Genomic DNA, 19,592 nt, shown 5'->3' on the forward strand with positions numbered 1-19,592 from the left:
AATAAAGTATACACTGTTTATTGTATTTAAAGTTATAAACATAAAAAGTTTTAAGTAGGATTTATACTACCTACGTATTTTAAGTAAACCTATGTATAAATTACAAGTTTAAACTCAAGTAGTTTGTTTTTGAACAATAAGCATGAGTATGTTTAAATTATCTATTGTTTGAGCTATCAAAATAGACTGAATTAGCGACTTTATATAAACTTTTGTTTAAAACTTTTATGAGTACACGTAAAAATAATAAATACTATGTGATTTTTTCATATAATTTTAATGTTTTTCTAAAAATTATAGTTGAAGTTTATTTAAAGTTTGTTTTCAACTCTAGCCTTTTTTATAAGCTTTCTAATTGTAACTTACTAACTTTCTAAATAACAACTTCTTTTTATTTTTGATTTGTTTTTTTAATAACGGAATTGATAAAACAAAAAAAAATCTTTAAACATAATACTTCAAGGTTGTTTTGTAACAATGTTTATAGAAAGATTCTATATAGTACTAGCTGAAAATTAAAAGTTTAACAAAGTCTGTACCATGTTTACTAAAAATGAAAAAATACTTAAAATTTTTGACTATTGTTAAAACAACAAAAGTTTACTTTTACCTAAGCTGTTATACTTTAAAACAGTTTGTTTATAATTTTATAAATTTGTTTTTTTAAAAAGTTATATGCTACTAAAAAATAGTTACATTAACACATAATTCTAAAAGCGTTTATAAAACAGGTTGTTATAACTTATAAAAAGGGTTGAAAAACAAAAAATAAAAAAAGTTCAGCAAAACTTTTGATTTTAATTTCAAAAGAATCTAGTTAAAAAGTGCTAAATTGAGTAGCGTCACATGTAGCCTGGCGGAAGTAGAAAAGTTTGACGTCATATTGTGTAATTAAACGTATTAATTTATTAGAGTAGCAAAATTTTGTACTTTCTTTATAAATAAAAAACCATGTTTGTATTATTCATAAAAAATGTTATCGACATAATTTAATAATAACTTTAAATCAAGTAAAATGTTTTGAGAGAAAAAGGACGTAAGACTCAATAAAAATAGTTCATTTAAGTTCAATATTGATACACAATTAAAGTAAAATTAAGTTTTGAAAAATTGTTTTTGTTCTACTAATAAAAATTATAAAATATTGTTTAAAGTTTTGAACTTGTTAGTTGAACTTTTGCAGCTTTTTTATACACATGCAGTATAACCTTATTATAAAACGCAATTGTTAAAAACAGACTTTTTAAACATTGACAGTAACTGGTTAAATTCACAGGAAAACTAGTAATAGCTTTAAAAGTATATTGTATTATTTTTCCTTATATCGAACTTTTCATAATTTTTTTTTGTGACAGTGTTGCAAGGTTTTTAGTATTGCATATTTTTCAAATTTATTTGTTAAGAAGAAAAAAAAAGCTTTTGAAAAACTACAGTTTAAAACTACTAGTTAAACAAGATTAGTAGTAATTTTTGTTTTATGTTATTAATGTGTAATTGAGATATCATTAAAAATTAATTGTTAATAATGTTTTTTTTCAATAAAGATCCGATTGAAACAAGCTCGTTAAAACATAACAAGAACAACTTGTAAAAGTACTCAACTCATTTAAAACTATTGATGTTTCTCTATGTAAAATTAATAAAACTGATAAACGGAGTTTTCATAAAAAATACATACTAATACTTCTTTGATATATGTAAAACATGTGTTTAAAGACAAAAAAACACATATTGATTATTGTAATAAGTAACAAAACTTGTAAACATCATCCTTCTTAAAAACACTAAAACATTTTTTTTACTCTTTTATAGTGCCCTTTAAACTAGTAAAAAATTTGTATACTTAAGAAATATTAATGTAACACTGAAACGTTTTTATATATCTTAGTTAAAAAGCTCTTACAAAATGTTTGATACACATAATTGTTAATATAAAGGAGTTAGAAAAATTGAGTTACATACGTACATTTGCCTGAAGTTGCAATCTTTTTAGCTTCATAAACTCTTATACAGCTACGATTCTATATTCTTTACAACTTTGTTTAAAGCGAACTAACACTAATCTTTTAATCTATTTTATCTAAAATGTTTGATAAAGTCATTAGTTTACATCCTAATTATTATTATGAATTTTAATCAAAATATATTTTTTTATTGTATTTGTTTAGAAACCAAACCAGCTAGTTTTGAATTTTTTATGTAAAGTTATCTATTTACTGACTGTTTGAAAGAAAAATAACCAAAAACTTGGAAAGTTTTAGAAACATTTTTCGAACTTCACTTATGAAAATGAACACTTTTTAATTGATTAGCAAATTCTAAAGTAGTTTGAAAGCATAAAAGTAGTTTATCATAGACATGACGTTAAACTGTATACTTGGTGTATGGCTCGTCTAAATTAGGTTTATTCGTACTCCAAGTCCTTGGACAAAATTTTTTGAACGCTTTTTTGTCGTTCAATAAAGAAATACTATTGTTTTATCAAAAATATAATTTCCATCACGCTTATGTTTATATAAAGCAAGTTTCATTATTATTTCATAAAACAAAAAAAAGTAATAAACTTAATTTTTTTATTAAAATATTTTTTTTTACCTTTTTAAGTAACAGAACAACCAGAACAAATCGATATTGTTCTAATTCAAAATAAAATATGCTGAATTTTAAAAGTAGTTTATCAAATTGCAAGAAAATATACCTATGCTAAAGTAAAAATAAAAAAAATACAATTTTTTTGACTCAAATTGTTAGTATATATGTAAGTTCAAATAAGGTGCTAATAAATTTTAAAGTTAACTTTTCTATAGATTATAAATAGTTTTTTAAATATTAATTTAAAAGCAACATCAAATATCTGTAGTTAGTTTACCAAATAGTTTCGACTTCATAAAAGAAAATCTAACATATATTTACACATAAGTTTTCCACAAAATAGTAATAAAAAATAAAACAGTTATAAAAAATTGAAATGAATTTGAAAGTAAGTGATATTTTTAAAATAAAAAAGTATTTTATATGTTTCTCTGTTATTATATGATGAGAATGAAAAATAAAAAACATGTAAAAGCACTTTTTGTTTCATTTAAAACGAAGCACAGCTTTGTTTTAAGGAAAAATAATTTTTACAACGAAATATTCAAAATAGTTTAGTTTGATTCTAAAAATTATAAAAAGGTAACTACTATTTTCTTTAGTAAACTACTATAAAATAGTAAATAAAAATTGATTTATAATTCTACGAATTTTGTTTGCAAAATTAATACATCTCTAATTTAATAAGTAGTAACAAGTTTAAGATGGGTCACCTGTTTTTGTGCTTTAGAAATTTCATACACTGTTTAAACTTACTGGAAAGATAAAAACATTGATAAAAAACCTTTGATAAACTATGATCTAGTAATTGTTAAGTTTTTAAATTGCTTTGTTTAACTTAAATTATGCATTTGCACAACAAGTTTTTAAAAGTTTACATATTACTATAAATGAAATTATCGCAAACTTTTTACACTAATTTAAACGGTTCTAGTTTACAAGTATTGACTTAGAACAAAACTTAAATTTTGTAAAAGGCCATTAAAACGTTTATGTTTGTTTAAGATTTTAATTTAAGCTAGCTATCACAAAGTAAACATTTTAAATGGTTTCTGTGTAAGTAATCCAATTTGTTTATTTCTTTTTGTTTAATTTGTCCAGTGTGTTTAACCTGTTTATTTTGCGTGGTGTTGTGGTACGATTTTTATTTACTTTTAGGTACTTAAGTCGACCTGCTTATCACATAATATAATTAACAACTATGCAGTTAAAGAAAGTCTTTATATGAGATAAATAAATTAGTTCTCACAAAAAAGTCTTTATTTAAACATTTCTTTCGAATTTTGAACATAAAACTGTTGTTATCAATAAACGTTTATGAAAACAAATACCTAAAGAAAGACTATAATTACTTTTGTCATAATATAAACTTACTTCTGTTGTATATGTTTCTAAAAAAAATTGCAGTCGGTCACTTTAAAAAACTTTATCATTATCATTTATTCCAAACAAAACACGCTTTGTTTTGTTTTTATACAAAATATACTGAAACAAGAACACTCCAGTTACTTAATAAGTAAAAAAAACTTTAATAAAATGAAAACTTAAGTTTAAAATATTTTAAAATTTAATAAAATGCTTATTGTTTTAAATAGTTTATGAGTTTTACTGTCGAAATTTTTTTATGATATTTTGTTTTTACTGTTTATAATAACATAAAAAAAAACAATAAACTTTAATTATTACAAACTATATAAATAAATTAAATTTTTTACCAGGGAAATAAATTTTGATATTGTTTTTTGGAAAATATTTTTGATGAGAAAAATATTTAATTGTTTCAGATCGGGTTTTGAAGCTTAACTGTTTTATAATTTTTTTTTGAATGCTAAAGATACACTTTTTTAATCGTAATTTTTTTCACCAGTCTCTGATAATCGTAGAAACCAAAGCATTGTTAAGCGTAGTATTTTTAATAGCTAAATTAAACCAAATACAAACCTAATTCAATGTTTATAAAACAAACTAAAATAGCAATAGTAAAAACTTTTTATATTAAAATGTGTTATATGTTCTTGTATAACTTTTTGCTAGTTTTGTATGTATGTATAAAATTGTACAATAAAAAAAAGTATTCTAACTTAGTTCGAATTTCTAAAACTATTTAAGTGTTTTCACACACTCAAATAGCCCCTAGGAATTTTATTTACTCAAATGCTACTAAGTTAAATAAATACTAATAAACTTAAAACGCCCTTAGTATTAATAAAAATGATCGTTTAATATTTTGTCATGTCAGCAGTTTTTAAGTTTTAAAATGTTGTTCAAGACTCTAAATACTTTGAAGGATTTTATAAAGTTAAACATTACAATGCAGACTTAAATCAATTTAAAAGATTCTAAAAAATACTACGAGTCAGCAAATGAATAGTTCAAATGTCGATCGAAAACTTAAAATTTCTCTATATTTATTGGTATCGCATAACAACAACAAAAGCAGTAAATTAAAAACTAAACTGTGTTAAAAATTTATTAGTTGTAGAGAACTTATCGTAGAAAATTAGCATGAAATCAGTGAAACAGATCTTTAAATATTTTAATTGTTATTTGTTCTTAAAAAAAAGTATGTTAACAACAAGTTATTTTATACACACATTTTAAGACAAAAAACAACTTAACTTATGTTTTTACAGAAACTAAACTATTTGTCTTATTTTATGACATTATGAATAATAAATGACGTGCTTGTCATTTTCAGATTTGTACATAAAGCTCGTATGCACATTAATATAATTTCTTAAGGCACAAATATCAAATGTTAGTGTGTAATTAGTGCAGCGTGGTTAAATATGTTTGTTTTGCGTGTTCTTATCATTTTTGGAGTCTGATCTTGTTGTAGTAAGACTGAACTCTTTATGAACTACAAATTTACCAGAGCTTATTTTCGGTCAATATTGATAAAAGTGTTTTATTGTCACAAAGAGTCATCGTTACTTATTTCAACTAAGCAGTACATTTATTACCAACAACACTTCAGTATAACTGTTTTGAGTTAATACTGGAAAGGATTTAAGGTCTATTTACATTTATTTAAAAAAAAATATTTTAAAATTAGTTTACAACTAAAATTTAACTTGTTCTTTATTCAGTACCTAGTTTGTACAAGATTCACAAATATCATCGTTCGATATATTTTTGTTAAAGTTTTTCTTTCAAATGCGCACACTTTTGCAAGCTATGTGTTGAGTATCATGTGGCTCAAATGTACCAAGTGAAGCTTTAGCCTTTTCTAAAATTAACTTAGTGTTGAAAGCTAAGATGTTATGAGTTTTGTGTCTGTTGTGTTTATTAAATCATGAACTAATTACAAAAATTTTAAAGCAACAGTTTTTGAGTGTCTCAAAATTTAAATTTTAATAAAAGTTGTTGTAATTTTTTTAATAATTTTTTTTAATCTAAATATTTCATAAGACTTTTTCTTATTAATTTAAGTTGGGAGTTTGGCAGTCTTTTCAGTTAATCAAAAATTTCTGAAAAATAAACTATTTTTTAGTAAGTTTTCTGGATTTTTTTTTATGGCAAATATTATTTTCATAACGTTATACTAAAAATATAAAAACAAATTACTAAAAAATGCTTTAAAAGCAAGATTGTGATGAATTAATTTTTAAAGAATTGAAAAAAAAAATTGAAAGTAGCACTTTGGCCACAGTTTAGTTTGATGACTGAAAGGTCTTTCTATAAATCAGGTCCTTTGACCGAAGTATTTGAGCGATGATTTTTTACCTTGTTCAATAAACCAATAACAATGGTTTAAATCAATACTAATGTACTTGCTCTTACTTTATCATAAAGTATTTCTTTAAGATTAATGTTCGTAGCATATAAACGGTTAAAAATAAAAAAATAGTGCTTTATTTTTTCAAACTATGATTTAGGTAGTATAAACAACTTGGTTTGATTGTTAAAAATCAATTTAACTGAATCGAATTATATTTAAAAAAACTGTTTTTTTTTTTTTTTTAAACAGTATATTTATTTTATTAGTTTTATATAAGTATTCGAAAAATTTGAACTTTGCAAATAGACATAGTATTATGTTGATAATAGAAAATGGATATCAGTAAGACAACTTTATTACATTATGAGTAGTTTTTATTTACAAATTTATTAAAAAAAAATCTTTAAAATTAAAGAAAATATTGCCAAAAACGTTTGCTAAATAGGTTTAGAACTACTGAGCAATATGAAACAGAACAATACTTAAACGTTTTTGCAGTGTTTAAAAACCAGCTTTACTTGTGCTTAATTTCTTGATTAATTAGAGAAGTAGATATTTAACTAAAAAAAAAATATCGATAAATGAAAAGTACTTTGCACAACTGATTGTTTAATCTTTACTTTTTAAACAATATTAACGTAGATTTAATTGATTTTTTTTCATTAAATAAATTATGCGATAATTTACTAAAAAGTAACAGAAAATAGCGTTTTAACAAATTCAAAGTAGAAAAATGTTTTTTTTTTAAACTCAAACAACATATTTTGTATGGTAAAAAAAATACGTATCCAATTAAATTGTAGATAAGTATATTAATCAAAACACTAAAAAAAACAAAAAAATGTGCTAGGTTTAGTATAAAGCTACAAGAAGAGTATAAAAGTTTTATAAGATTCATTTAAAATTTTCTATTATGAGGAATTTTTGATGAGTTGTTTTATTTGAGGTAAAACGTAAAGCTTGTATCAATAAATATTAAACAGTTTTAAAACTATGTTTTAATAGTTATAGTAGTTTCAAAAAGTTTAAAAAATGTGATGGAAAGTGTATAATAAAAATTAACTATAGTAATTATTACTTAAAAAAAAAAAGGAGACAATAAAAGAGGAATGCCAGTCAAACGTTACTATCTAAAGCAGAAACATAAAAAGCACAAAACAAAATGAATGTATAAAGAAAATGGTTTATAAGTTGAACTGCTACCATTATTGTCTGATTTAATTGTTGTTCCTGGCAAGTAGCTGCCGCATCTTGGGTAGTCTTCAGGAACTTTCTTCATTTGATCATCTTCTCCTACTTGTATTACTAGCATCATACCTAAAGATAGATGAAAATACTTAAATACAATAACATTAATAAGTTGAGTGTTTTCTTTTGAACAACAAATCAAGTAAAATTCGAAAAAATCTTGTTATAGTAGTTGGAATAAGTGATGTGCGCAATTAGAAATAAACTACTTTCAAAAAGCAACGCTTGAATTTAATAAAAATTATTCAAATAAAAAAACTAGTATACAACTGTAGTTGAAAATTTAAGTTTATACCTATCAATTTTATGACTTTTTAAAAACTATAAGATTAAAAAAAATGCTAACGGCATTGTCATTAACTACATTATATAGCTCAGCTCATCACAATTCAGTGCGAAATCTAAACATATTAAAACAAACCGGTTTCAACATGGAACGACAGGTGGCAGTGGAACGCCCAGTAGCCGGGGTTGTCGCTTACAAACCTCACTATTGTGTACCCCCCATCCGGAACTATCACCGTGTCCTTGATGGGCGGCCTCTCCAGCTCGTACTCGATCTTTCCCGAGGCGCGGAGCTGCTTCATCTGGTCCAACGTCAGGTTCGTCCCCGTCCTGTTGGTTTTACACGTGATTTTAAGTTTCAATAAATTTTATTATATATTTTAATAGTTTTTGAGCTGAAAAACTAAATTGAAGGCATCAAGCTGATAAAGTTTAACTTAATACTGTTATTCTGTCTTTTCACTAACACTAATTAATAACTATGCTACTTCAGTAATGACTTATACTAATAATTGTTAAATATATTTAGCTTATATTAAACTTATAATTTACATAGACTCAAAACAAAAAAAAAGGAAAAAATCAAGTTTTTGTAAAAAGACGAAAAGTATTCATTTAACAATGGTTTTGGGATAAAAATACCTAACTAAACTACCAATTAAAAAGACACTCATTGTAAAAATTGAAGCTTTTTAAAAAGTCTATTAAAGTTGTAAGCTAATATAAAGACTTTTTTTTGCTTTAGAAAAAAAATCCGTTTTATCAATTTTGTCACTTCTGCTTCTTATTGAGTTTGAAAATTTGACATCAAGTTAAACTGTAAACCAATTTTTTATAAACTTTTAACTTGTATACCTGTTCATGGCCACCACGGCGAAATGTTGCCCGTGCAAATGCATGGGGTGTCCAGCGTTGAAGGTGAACCCCTCGTCGAATATCACCATCTCTATCGTTTTGTTGAACTCAACTTTAACGCGGTGCACGCAGGAACGAAACTGGTTTGAAAAATAACTTTTATTTATATAATTTTAATTACTACAGAAAAGATAGTATGAGTTCAGTTTCAATCCGTATGTTCTAACAATTAGTAAATGTCTAAATTAAAAAAGTTTCTAACTACGTACTTCTTATTTGAGTTGACAAAATAATAAACGAAATTAGTTTTCAAAAACGTTTTACATTAATCAATTAGCTTTAGTACTTCTAAAACTTGTTTTTTCATCTGTAACAAAAAAAGAAACCGATCGTAAACATCCAAACACTTTTGAAACCGAATTATACTTCTTACAGTATAAAACATTTTTGAAAATTCAAAAAAATTTAATTTACTAACTTCGCCGGTTGCTTCTGGAAAGTACCCCTCTTCGGCCGGGTCGCACAATTTCCCCTGATCGAAACTACCCCCCTGGTACAGCAGTGGCCTGTCGGGCGCCATAAAAGTCACGTTGTTTATCTGAGGGGTGTACAGGTGATGGTCACGTGGAACCGCTGTGATTGGATAAAAATCTGGCCTGTGGAACACCTCGTTGTCTACCTGAGGTAAGGAAAAAATTTAGAAAGATTTCTCAAATTAAGTATAATAATTATTTTTGTTTATTTATTCTTGAAAAATTTTGTATCCATAATAAGCGCTTGTTGTCAACCAGAAGTGAGAAAAAATAACTTATTTTTTTTTATTAAAATTGTTTTTAATAAAACTTGAATATTCAAAATAGTAAAAATTGAGGTAAGACAAAAAAAAATTGAAAATGTTAATTAATGATACTTTGCTGTACTCGAGGTGGTGTGAACCAAAACAAAAGTTTTGATTAGCTTTTGTTTTTTATTGAGGAAAGCAAGACCTTTTTAAACATTAGTTTCTGTAGGTGTAAGCATACTTGTAAGACTTGTAAAATCAAATGATATTATCTCAACACGCTTTGCAATTACCTGAGTTATAAATAAGTTTTAGTTTATAAAAATAAAGTCTGTAATACAACAAAAACAGAAATTTAAAAGTTAATATTCTTGGGATTTCTAACGAAGTATTTTTTTAAAGTAACATAATAACATAACAATTTTTAAACTGTTTTTATAAGTTTTAATGCTTAACAAAAAAATAATCGTCTTCAACTTTTTATGACTAATTTAGTTACTTTAAGTTTAATAAAGTGTTAGTTTTACACTTTTTTGTTCAAACCACGCTAAGTTTCATATAACTTACTGAGTCTAACATGATTAAAAAATACAAATTAAGTACTATTTACCTAGCCGTTTAGCTAAAATAATAGGACCAAATACTTAGGGAAACGAACAAGTTTAAAGTATTGTTGTAAAATAGTATTGCCACGTTTATAAAAAGTGCTTACAGTAGTAAACGGATTTAAAAAAAGGTAAATTATTAAGAACTTTTTTAAGAAAGTTTTCTTGTAAAAGCTTTAAATGTTTAGATAATACGATTTCAAAATAACATAAGTATTTTAATATATCTGTATTAAAAAAAAAGAAAAACGAACGATGGTGTTTTCTACTAGTAAAATTTATCTTATGAAAATAGGTTAAGTTTATTAATTTATATATTTACATTAAGTTGGTGGAGTTTATACTTCATTGAGAAACGTCAACAGCTAAAAATCACTTAGTCAAGTTTATATGACGGTATTCGTTGATAAGTTACTTAGGGAAGGGGTTAATGAAAAAAAAGCTTGTTAATGTTACTTAATAAAATAAGTTGTTTAGGTAGTTTTGACCTATTTTATAGAATATAAACCTTTTAGTAGCATTTGCTTAAACTAACTTAGTTTAATTGTATTCACTTATTATTCATATAATCGGCGGTACATAAAGAAACTAAAATGATTGATCATCTATTGTTAAAGAAAAACAAATAGTTGTTTAGGTTACTTTCACCTACTCTATGAACATTACACTGCTTAAAAGCATTTAATCAAATTTTAATTTTGTATTTACTTATTCGTTATTTACGCACGGGTTCCTTAACTTTTTTTAATATCAAAATAAAACTTTCTACTTGTTATACAAAAACAACAAAAATAGGTCATTTAGATTATTTTCAACTGATTAACACGCACATATAAAATTTAGTAAGTTATTTAAACCGTTTAAACACAAACTAAAAACAAAATAAATATAGAAATTGGCTTTCTGTATGATGAAAATTACAATTATCGTTTATAAACTTAATTGTATTAAGGTTGTTAAACTATTTGGTATATCATTAGAAACTTTCTGATCTTAATATTATAAGTTTCAATTCAAGCTTAATAAAAGTAATGATTTCGATAAAAAGTTTATTGAACTTTTCGAACTTTTACCGTTTTTTATCTCTTATCTTTATATGGAAATACAAAACATCATTCAAAATTTAAATTTCAACATACTTGTTTAAAATCAAATCCGAAGTAAAGGACTTGGTCCGGTTCCTGCGATAATCTGGGGTCCACTTTTTCCACTGATCGTAAATTTCTAACGTGGATGGGATTGTTAGCGGCTGTTTGGAAAAGTGGGTTCAAGTTCGCGTGGGACTCCGTTTTATTGGAAGTTGGTTTTTCATCGCTCGCACTACCTCGGTACCTGAATTAGTTGTAAAATTATTTAAAAAAAAGCAGTATATGTACTAGGATTGATACACCATTGAAAATATAGGAGTAGAACGCAGATAGGTTATATGGGGCCCGCGATGTACTTTTCAGTTGAAAAACTACTTAGAAAAAAAAAACGAAAAGTTTGCGCGGTAAAAACTTACAATTATTCTTTCAGCTAAAGTACATAAATGCTTATTTCGTTAAATTTTTGGTTTAAAGTAGTGAAAGTGCGGTCCACGAAAAAATTTATGTAATAAAACTTGCGTGTCACTTATAAAAGGCACCAAACTAGACTAAAGCAAAGTTGTTAATAATTAAAAACTTGACAACGGCCAGCTGTGATTGGTTGACGCAATCTGCCACGCCTTGAACTCTCAACCAGTAGGAAGCGACTGGTTGGTCCGCGTTCAACACGAAGTCGTACCTCTCTCCTCCGTGCAGCGTCAGTGTGGAAACCTGACAAACAAATTGTCAGTTGTAATTGAGTTTAAGTTGTTTTGATATTTTCGTAGTATAAGTAGCTAAAAATAAACAAGTTAAGTGAAAAAATATTATTTTTAGCTAAAAACTTAAGCAGACTGTTGTTTATCTGTAAAAAAAGTAAATACTTTACAAATACAATTTTTTCTTATAAAACACACTAGTTATGTACTAAATTACAATGAGATCAATTTTGTCTAGTAAATGAAGTTTTTATAGCTACCAAGAACGGTATTTACTATTTCTGGCTCAACGTCTTTTCCGTCGCTTGCAATAACCGTCAGGTTGTGATTGTCAACCGAAATCTGTTATGATAAAATAAGATAGTTAGCAACAAAGTATGCACGTTTTTATCTTTTTATAAAAATATACAATTGTAACTAAATACATTCCAAAAATATATAAATTAATTAAAGGTTATACTCTGTAAATATTGAGTTTAAAACCTAAATTCTGTCTATGACCGGGATGTTTTTGTTTAAAAATTTTTGTTAAATATTTATGCTATTACTTCTGCACTAGCTAATTATTCTTAAAATAGGAAGTCGAACAGTGAACATTGTTTGAAATACTCAATATTAAAAAGTATTATTACATGAACTCCAAACTGAAGTATCATTTCCACTTTACAAAATCATAAAAATAGTTTTATTTTACTTCAACCAAAAATTTTTTTAGATGGTTTCTTAATGTTTTATAATTAAATTTTCTTTAAGTTTATAAGCTGCTTTTTTTATAAGATGCATTTCTTTTAATTTGTAGGTATTTCATAGAAATTAATTTATAAATGCTAGTTAAGCAAACAAAACCATATATATAAATTTGACTGACCTCCATAGGGCAAAACACAACGGCATTGCTAATCACACGAAATCTGTATCTTTTTGTACTATTTACTTCGAACTCCGACAACGGAGTTGTAATTGTGTTGTTAAACTCATCAGTAAAGTTCTAATATATAAACTAGTTTAACAAAATATAAGTTTGCATTGTTGTATGAAATTTAAACTTAAGTTTTGAATTTATAATACTCTATTTTAACTGTATAAAGTTATTTCCAAAGTTTTTAGTTTATAGTAAACTCTAGACTTTAATTACTAACATATAAGAATTCATGTGGTAGATTTATTTATATAGTTCTAATATTTATGTTGAAAATATAAAAAAGTCTGTAAAAAAACTCACCGTAAACATTCCCCTTCCGTTGACGAGCATGCCCTCACCCTTGTTGTTTTTATCCGAGTGGTGGTGCATGACGAACTTGTCCATTGTCGACTGGTGCAGCCAGTCACCGATGAAAATCACGTGCTCGTTTAAGTCTAAAGGAAATAATTTTGAAAAATGAACGAAAAAGTATTAAAATCAAAACTGTCGAACCAAACAGTTTTACTTTATCAACTCAGTTTTAAGATCGAAACAATTAAAACATGCTCGTTCACCATGTATTGACTTCACGTGTACATAATCACAGCATAGCTGAAAACTAGGAAAATTATCTAATAAGTATTAAAAAAAAAGTAAAAAAATAAGCTATGTTTTAATATAGTAAGTTACAAAGTACCATGATCGTACAACTTCCGGTGATGTTCCTGTGGTTTTCTCACGATCAAAGGTCCTGCGGCTCCGTCTCCCCTGTGGAAACCCGCGTGAGCGTGCCACCAGTGAGTTCCTGTGAAAATATGTTTGATTATGATAATGAAATAGTTTCTGTGAAAGTACATTCGATCAAGATGTGTTTAAGTGAACTTGATAAGCAACCTGCAGCGAGTGTTGTCAAAATGTTGCGAAAAGCCTGGCATGCAAATAAAAGTTGCATTGTTTTATGAATGAAAAAAGATAAAATCGACTGTTTTTCGTAAGAGTCTTTGTCAAAAAAGACATCTCCTTTATGTTTTAACTCATTACGTTCTTACTTTGTATTATTACGCAAACTTGACAAAATTACGTATAGATGAATTATACAAAAAGTTTTCGAAGTTCGTAATTTTAAAAATTCTAAATGTATATAAGGCAATTAAGGTTCGTTTTTATTTTTAAACAAGTTATAACAGAATTTATAGATGAGATTTATAGAAAAAACTATATTAAAAAGATTACAAAAAAAAACGGCTAGGAAAATAACTCACAACTTCAAGATACCATATTTATATATCATTTCAAAAACACTAGTCTTAATCGAAAACGAAACCTTTTTTTGTGTGAAAACCGCTTGAAATCAATCTAAAGTCAGTTTGAGTAGTATGAAGTAATAGTTATGAGTTTGTGGTTTAGCTTAAACCCTTTTGACTTATGCACAAACTAAACCGCAAAATAATTTTGTTTAAAAAAATATATTGTAAAAAAGTTAAATTCAAACGAAGTATTTTGTTGTAGAAAAGCCCTTCTAGCCTGTTTATTTTTTGTTGGCTTTTTAGGTTTTATCCTAAAATGTTTTACACATTAAAACTTTATTATTGATACTTCATCAAATGAAAACTATCAAACTAAATTAGTTTAATTTAAATAAAACAATGTTTAGTTCTTAGTATCTGCAAGTCTAATTTTTAATTTTTACGTAAATTAATAATAAGGAATAATATTAAACTTGAGACATAAATACTTATTAAAGTTTGAAAATGTAGTCTTATAAACAAGCAAAGCAATAATTGTTGGTAAATTATTTCAATTCAGACATATAATGTTAATACTTATAAACTATAATATTCTTAGAATTTTTTAAAATCTATCATGACTAAATAGCAAAAAAAAACATAAAAATTAACAGTTTAGGGAATTTGCAAACTAATCAAAATATATTATTAATTTTTTTTAAACACCTGCTGGTTCAGCTTTGAACTGGTACTGGTGGGTCGTCATGGCGGGAATGGGGCACTGCGTTACCATGGGGACGCCATCCATCCAGGGGGATTCCCTCTGGTATAACCCGTGCCAGTGAATGGAGGTCCCCTCCCCGTTTGCCAAGTGGTTTTTCATCCTGACCACAACCGTGTCTCCTTCGCATACCTTTGAAAAATGTTTTTGAAAAACGTAATAAAACATATAAAATTTTATAAGTAAACAAGAAAATTTTTAATAATATGAATTTTTTATAGGTGCCCCTGTCACAAACCTTTAAAAATGTTATGAAAGTAAAAAGCATTGTTTAATTCTTTTTAAATATCTTGTAGATAGTTTTAAATATCGTGAAAAAAAGGTTTTGTAATTTTATAGATAAGTTATAAGTTTAATAATTATAACTTTAACAACTAATTATAAATGATTCAAATATGCAAAAAGTAATAGAAATAATATATTAATAGATAATTATGAAAGCCAACATTTCTTAGTTTGTTATTCAACTGTGTAATGTTTATCAATAGGTTAAATATATTTCACCTTTTTACCGTCTAAAAAAAAAGTAGCAAAACTCACCGTCAAAGTTTCACCGGGAAGCTTGCGGTTTACGACGACGACGGATCTCTCGAATCCGTCCGCAGCGATGCAGTCTTGCCTGCCGCAATCCGACTTGTTGTGAGGACAGTCATAACATGCCTTTGACATCGTTCCGTACCTATTCGAAATATATATGTTTGTGTTTATTTTAAATGACTGCTGAGTGTATGCTCAGGTTAATTTTATTTAGTTATAGTTTTATATTTTTGTTTTTTTACAAGGAAAACGCAAACTTAGTTTTAGTTTGCAATAACATTTTTGATAGATTAAACCTTAATGTTTCCAAGCCAAATACAAAATTAACAAAGACTTATTTTGTCTTGATTATTTTTATTTAGGCATTTATACTCACCATTCCATAGTGAAGTTGTATTCACAGTTCATTACAACACCGTCTTCACATGTCCTATCACAAGGGTGACCTGTGGGGTTTAATGTTTAGTTTAAAAATTATAATTGTACTTGTTTTCTACAAAAGTTTAATTGGAAAACAAAGTTTGAAATTATTTACCAACTTGAGAAAGAGAAAAGTTTTAAAAATAAGCCACTTATACGTAATGTAAATGATTGTGTAAAAGTTTTAATTTTTAGTAGACTTTATTTAAAAAAACTTTACAGAATTTAATTCACCATTAATTTCTCAATCTAAATAGTATATTATGCTCTATTTTATTTTTTCAAACAAACTAAACTTAAGCAAAATATTACTATGTCTTAAAGCTTTTTAAGAAAATGTAAAAGTTTTTTTTGGATATATTTTTTTTTGTTAATCAATAAGTTTTATTGATTTTAAAATTGTAAAAAATACTTAAGGTTATTTAAATTTTAAAAAGTTCAAAATTTTTGCTTAAAAATAAAAACAAAACAGATAATAAAATTTAATTTTTTATTGAACATATAAAACTTTGCAACTAAACTAAGTAAACACAAAAGCCTTTAATTTTTATTCAACTATAAAAGTTTTAATACTGAAAAAATAGTTGTGTTCATTAGCTATTCATGACTAAAGAAAATAAATTTTTTAGCTTATTTTGTTTCAACTAGTTTTATTTTTTTGTGACTAACATCTAATTGTTTAAGCTACATAATTTTCTAAAAAAAATTTTGTTTTAACTTTACTAACCTATTAAATAATGAAACTGTAGATTGAACAAAGAGCAAACGACGAATATCTTAAACATCATTTCTTTTTATTGATTAGAAGCTTATGATTTTTTTATGATAATATTTCTAAACTTTTTTATTCTTTATCAGTTATTTGATAACAAGTATACTGTGTTTTATAAGTTGTGGAAATGCTACAACGAACTAAGTAAAAATCAAGTAGTTTGTTAAAATAAAACTTTCAGACAAACAACTTTATACATACCTACTAAACAAAAAGTATTTTATTCTTAAAAAATTCTTTTTTCTGGGAGTTTAAACATTAGCAACTAATAGTAAACTTAACAGCGCTTTTCTCGCTTATGTAACTGCAAAATCACACTATTAAAATCTTTTATATGGTTATTATATTACATTATTGGTAAGCTTTTCTTTTAGCAGTTTTGGAAACTAATTTCTGTTTTGTAAACTTAAATGCATAATTAAAGAACAACTAACAAGCAACAATAGTTTCAACTAATTTGTTAAACTATAAAGGCTATTATAATTATTATTTGCTTATATACATTTTTTTTTTTTTTTTTTTTCAATTTTTTTTAAACTCACTTTTATGCTTTATTTTGTAAATATTTTGAAAACATATAAAGGATACTTTTTTGAAGCAAACATTTCTACTCTGATTACGAAAATGATTAACGTTCTCTATGCATTTTTTATTTTAAATAAAGTATTATTAAAACTTTAGTTCATTTTTAAACCTTTTAAAAGATATATCAAAGTTCTGAAAATGAATGTGCGAGTAACTTAATCCAAAAAAAATTAACCAAAAGTTATATAAAGTGTGATTTTGGCGGGAAAATCAACAGTAAAGACTGTTGAAGTAAACCAGAGTCTAGTACATTTTTTTTGATTAACTTTTATTTTATATAGTACTTACTCGCAGTTAAGCTTTAAAGATAAAAAACAGAGAATTTAGAGTTATTACCTTTTATTCTGTACTTTGGTTTATTTCTAACTTGATGTTTTAATAAGCTTAGGTTTATGTCATAAATTGTTACAAATTAATTGTAAATAAAATAAAGTTGAAAAAAAACTTACAAAACTTGCTAATAATTTTGAAATACGGAATATTTTTCTGATCAGTTTTATGAATTTAATTTTTCTACGGTTAAACAGAGCCGTATTTTTTGATCAAATTAAGAAGTTATAAACATACCATTTTAAAAAATTACTTTTTTACACTTTAAACTCAAAAAAACAAAATATATTTTACTGCTTCACCCTACAAAGAAGTCTCTAAACAGTATAAAAAGTATTAATTAGTTGTAAGAAAACGTTTAAATATAGCTACAAAGATAACTAAAAAATAAAAGCTTATACAATATATTTATATTAAAATCTTACGGCTGATTTTTTAAACTTAAAACATGGAGCTGAAATTGAAGAATAAGTTGTGTCAAACAAAATATTAAGCTATTAATATCTAAGAAAAAACGGATGCAAATAAACAAGACAAGTCTATAAATTCTATAACAAAAATAAACATTTTATGGCGTTTCTCTCTGCATTAAACAAAAATACCAATTGTATGATATATTTACTGCAATTTTATTGTTTTACTGCTTAACTTTAACCTGGCTTTTTATTTCTCAAACAAAAATAATAAAACAAATAAAGGTTTTTTAAACATAATCCAATTCAAAATAACTACTTTAACTGTTATCACACAGACAACTCAATGAACTACAATGCTTATATAGTACTAAAAATTATTATATAAGTACACAGTGATAGCCAATAAATAAATGAGAAAGGAAAGCAATTAAACTAAAAATTGAGTTTCGTACCCCTCATGCAATACACTAAAATTTCACTCAAGAAAGCAACTTTAAGTTAAGTAGCACAAACTGAAACTTAGTCAGTAATTTTTGTAGAAACAAACAGTATAAAAATAATTGAACCAATATACTGTCAGCACTTTCTATAATTAGCAATAAAAAGTTTGATAACTAGAAAAAACCCTGCTAAAGATTTAAAAGTAACTAGGTTAAAGTAGATTTTTGTTTTGTTTAATAAACCCTAACAAGTGTTTATCAAAAAGAATACATACGTACAACATAACCGTTATATAGCTTAATAAATTTATTTTTATTTTAACTATGTATTACACAATTTTGTTGGTTACTAAAGTTATTTTTAAGTTTTTTATTCTTAAAAAATTAATCTTTTTTAAGTAACTTTATGAGTTTAATCGATGCATATGTAAGTAAAATAAGTAATTTTAAGTTGGACATTGTAAAAATCTAACATAAAAGTTTGTTTTATACTTAAAAAAAATAAATTTCAAATTTTACTTTGGTTTACATTTTAAAAGTTTGAACAAATTATTGGTCTTAGCAGACTTTAATAGTATTTTAAGCATCTTTATTTGTCAACTACTATGTTTTTAGAAATTTTAGAAACCAATATAGGGCAGAAAAAGGTTTAAGTCTTTTTTTAATTACTAGAAAAAAATCGATAATTTTTTTTTTCTTAAAATAAGTTTAATATTTTTATAATTACCATCTATATAATTATTTGAATTTAATTGTCAACTACTATGGTTTTAGAAATCAATTTAAAGCAGAAAAAGTTTTAAGTCTTTTTAAGTACTAGAAAAAAATCGATAACTTTTTTTTCTTAAAATAACTTAAATATTTTTGTAAATACCATCTATATAGTTATTTGATTTTTTAATTGTCAATTACTATGCTTTTAGAAATTTTAGAAATCAATATAAAGAAGAAAATGGTTTAAGTCTTTTTAAGTACTAGAAAAAAATTGAAAACTTTTTTTCTAATAACTTAAATATTTTTGTAATATACCATTTGTGTATTAATTTTTCTTAACTAAAAAAATTGCTCGATTTACTAAAATGTAAAGAGCTTATTTAAATAAAGATGTGCATATCTATTTTTTTATTTACAACCAGGTTTTGTTGACAAAGAATATTGCGACCTCTTTAAGTGAATTAAAGTTTACTATTTTATTTTACTTGAAGAGGTCGCAATTTTTTTGTCACCGAAACCTGGTTGTAATATACCATCTAAATTAATTTTTCCTAACGTAATAGTTTTAGAAAAGACTTATGAATTGAAGAAATGTTA

At 25.4% G+C, this 19,592-nt stretch overlaps 1 protein-coding gene across 1 annotated transcript; it reads right to left on the reverse strand.

Moving 5' to 3' along the window:
- Positions 1–5,744: 5,744 nt before the first annotated feature.
- On the reverse strand, positions 5,745–17,156 carry LOC145841549 (multicopper oxidase 3-like). Its single transcript, XM_082948905.1, has 15 exons — positions 17,144–17,156; positions 15,695–15,764; positions 15,322–15,460; positions 14,727–14,913; positions 13,472–13,579; positions 13,096–13,229; positions 12,742–12,861; positions 12,150–12,215; positions 11,753–11,886; positions 11,227–11,419; positions 9,180–9,380; positions 8,702–8,841; positions 7,983–8,176; positions 7,517–7,630; positions 5,745–5,821 (listed from the first exon to the last, which is right to left on the reverse strand). Exons 1-15 carry the CDS (start codon positions 17,154–17,156, stop codon positions 5,745–5,747), a joined length of 1,890 nt encoding a protein of 629 aa, XP_082805031.1.
- Positions 17,157–19,592: the final 2,436 nt, after the last annotated feature.

Source organism: Thalia democratica, chromosome 7, assembly GCF_965202585.1.
Source record: "Thalia democratica chromosome 7, ktThaDemo2.hap1.1, whole genome shotgun sequence".
In the NCBI taxonomy this organism is placed as follows: Eukaryota; Metazoa; Chordata; class Thaliacea; order Salpida; family Salpidae; genus Thalia; species Thalia democratica.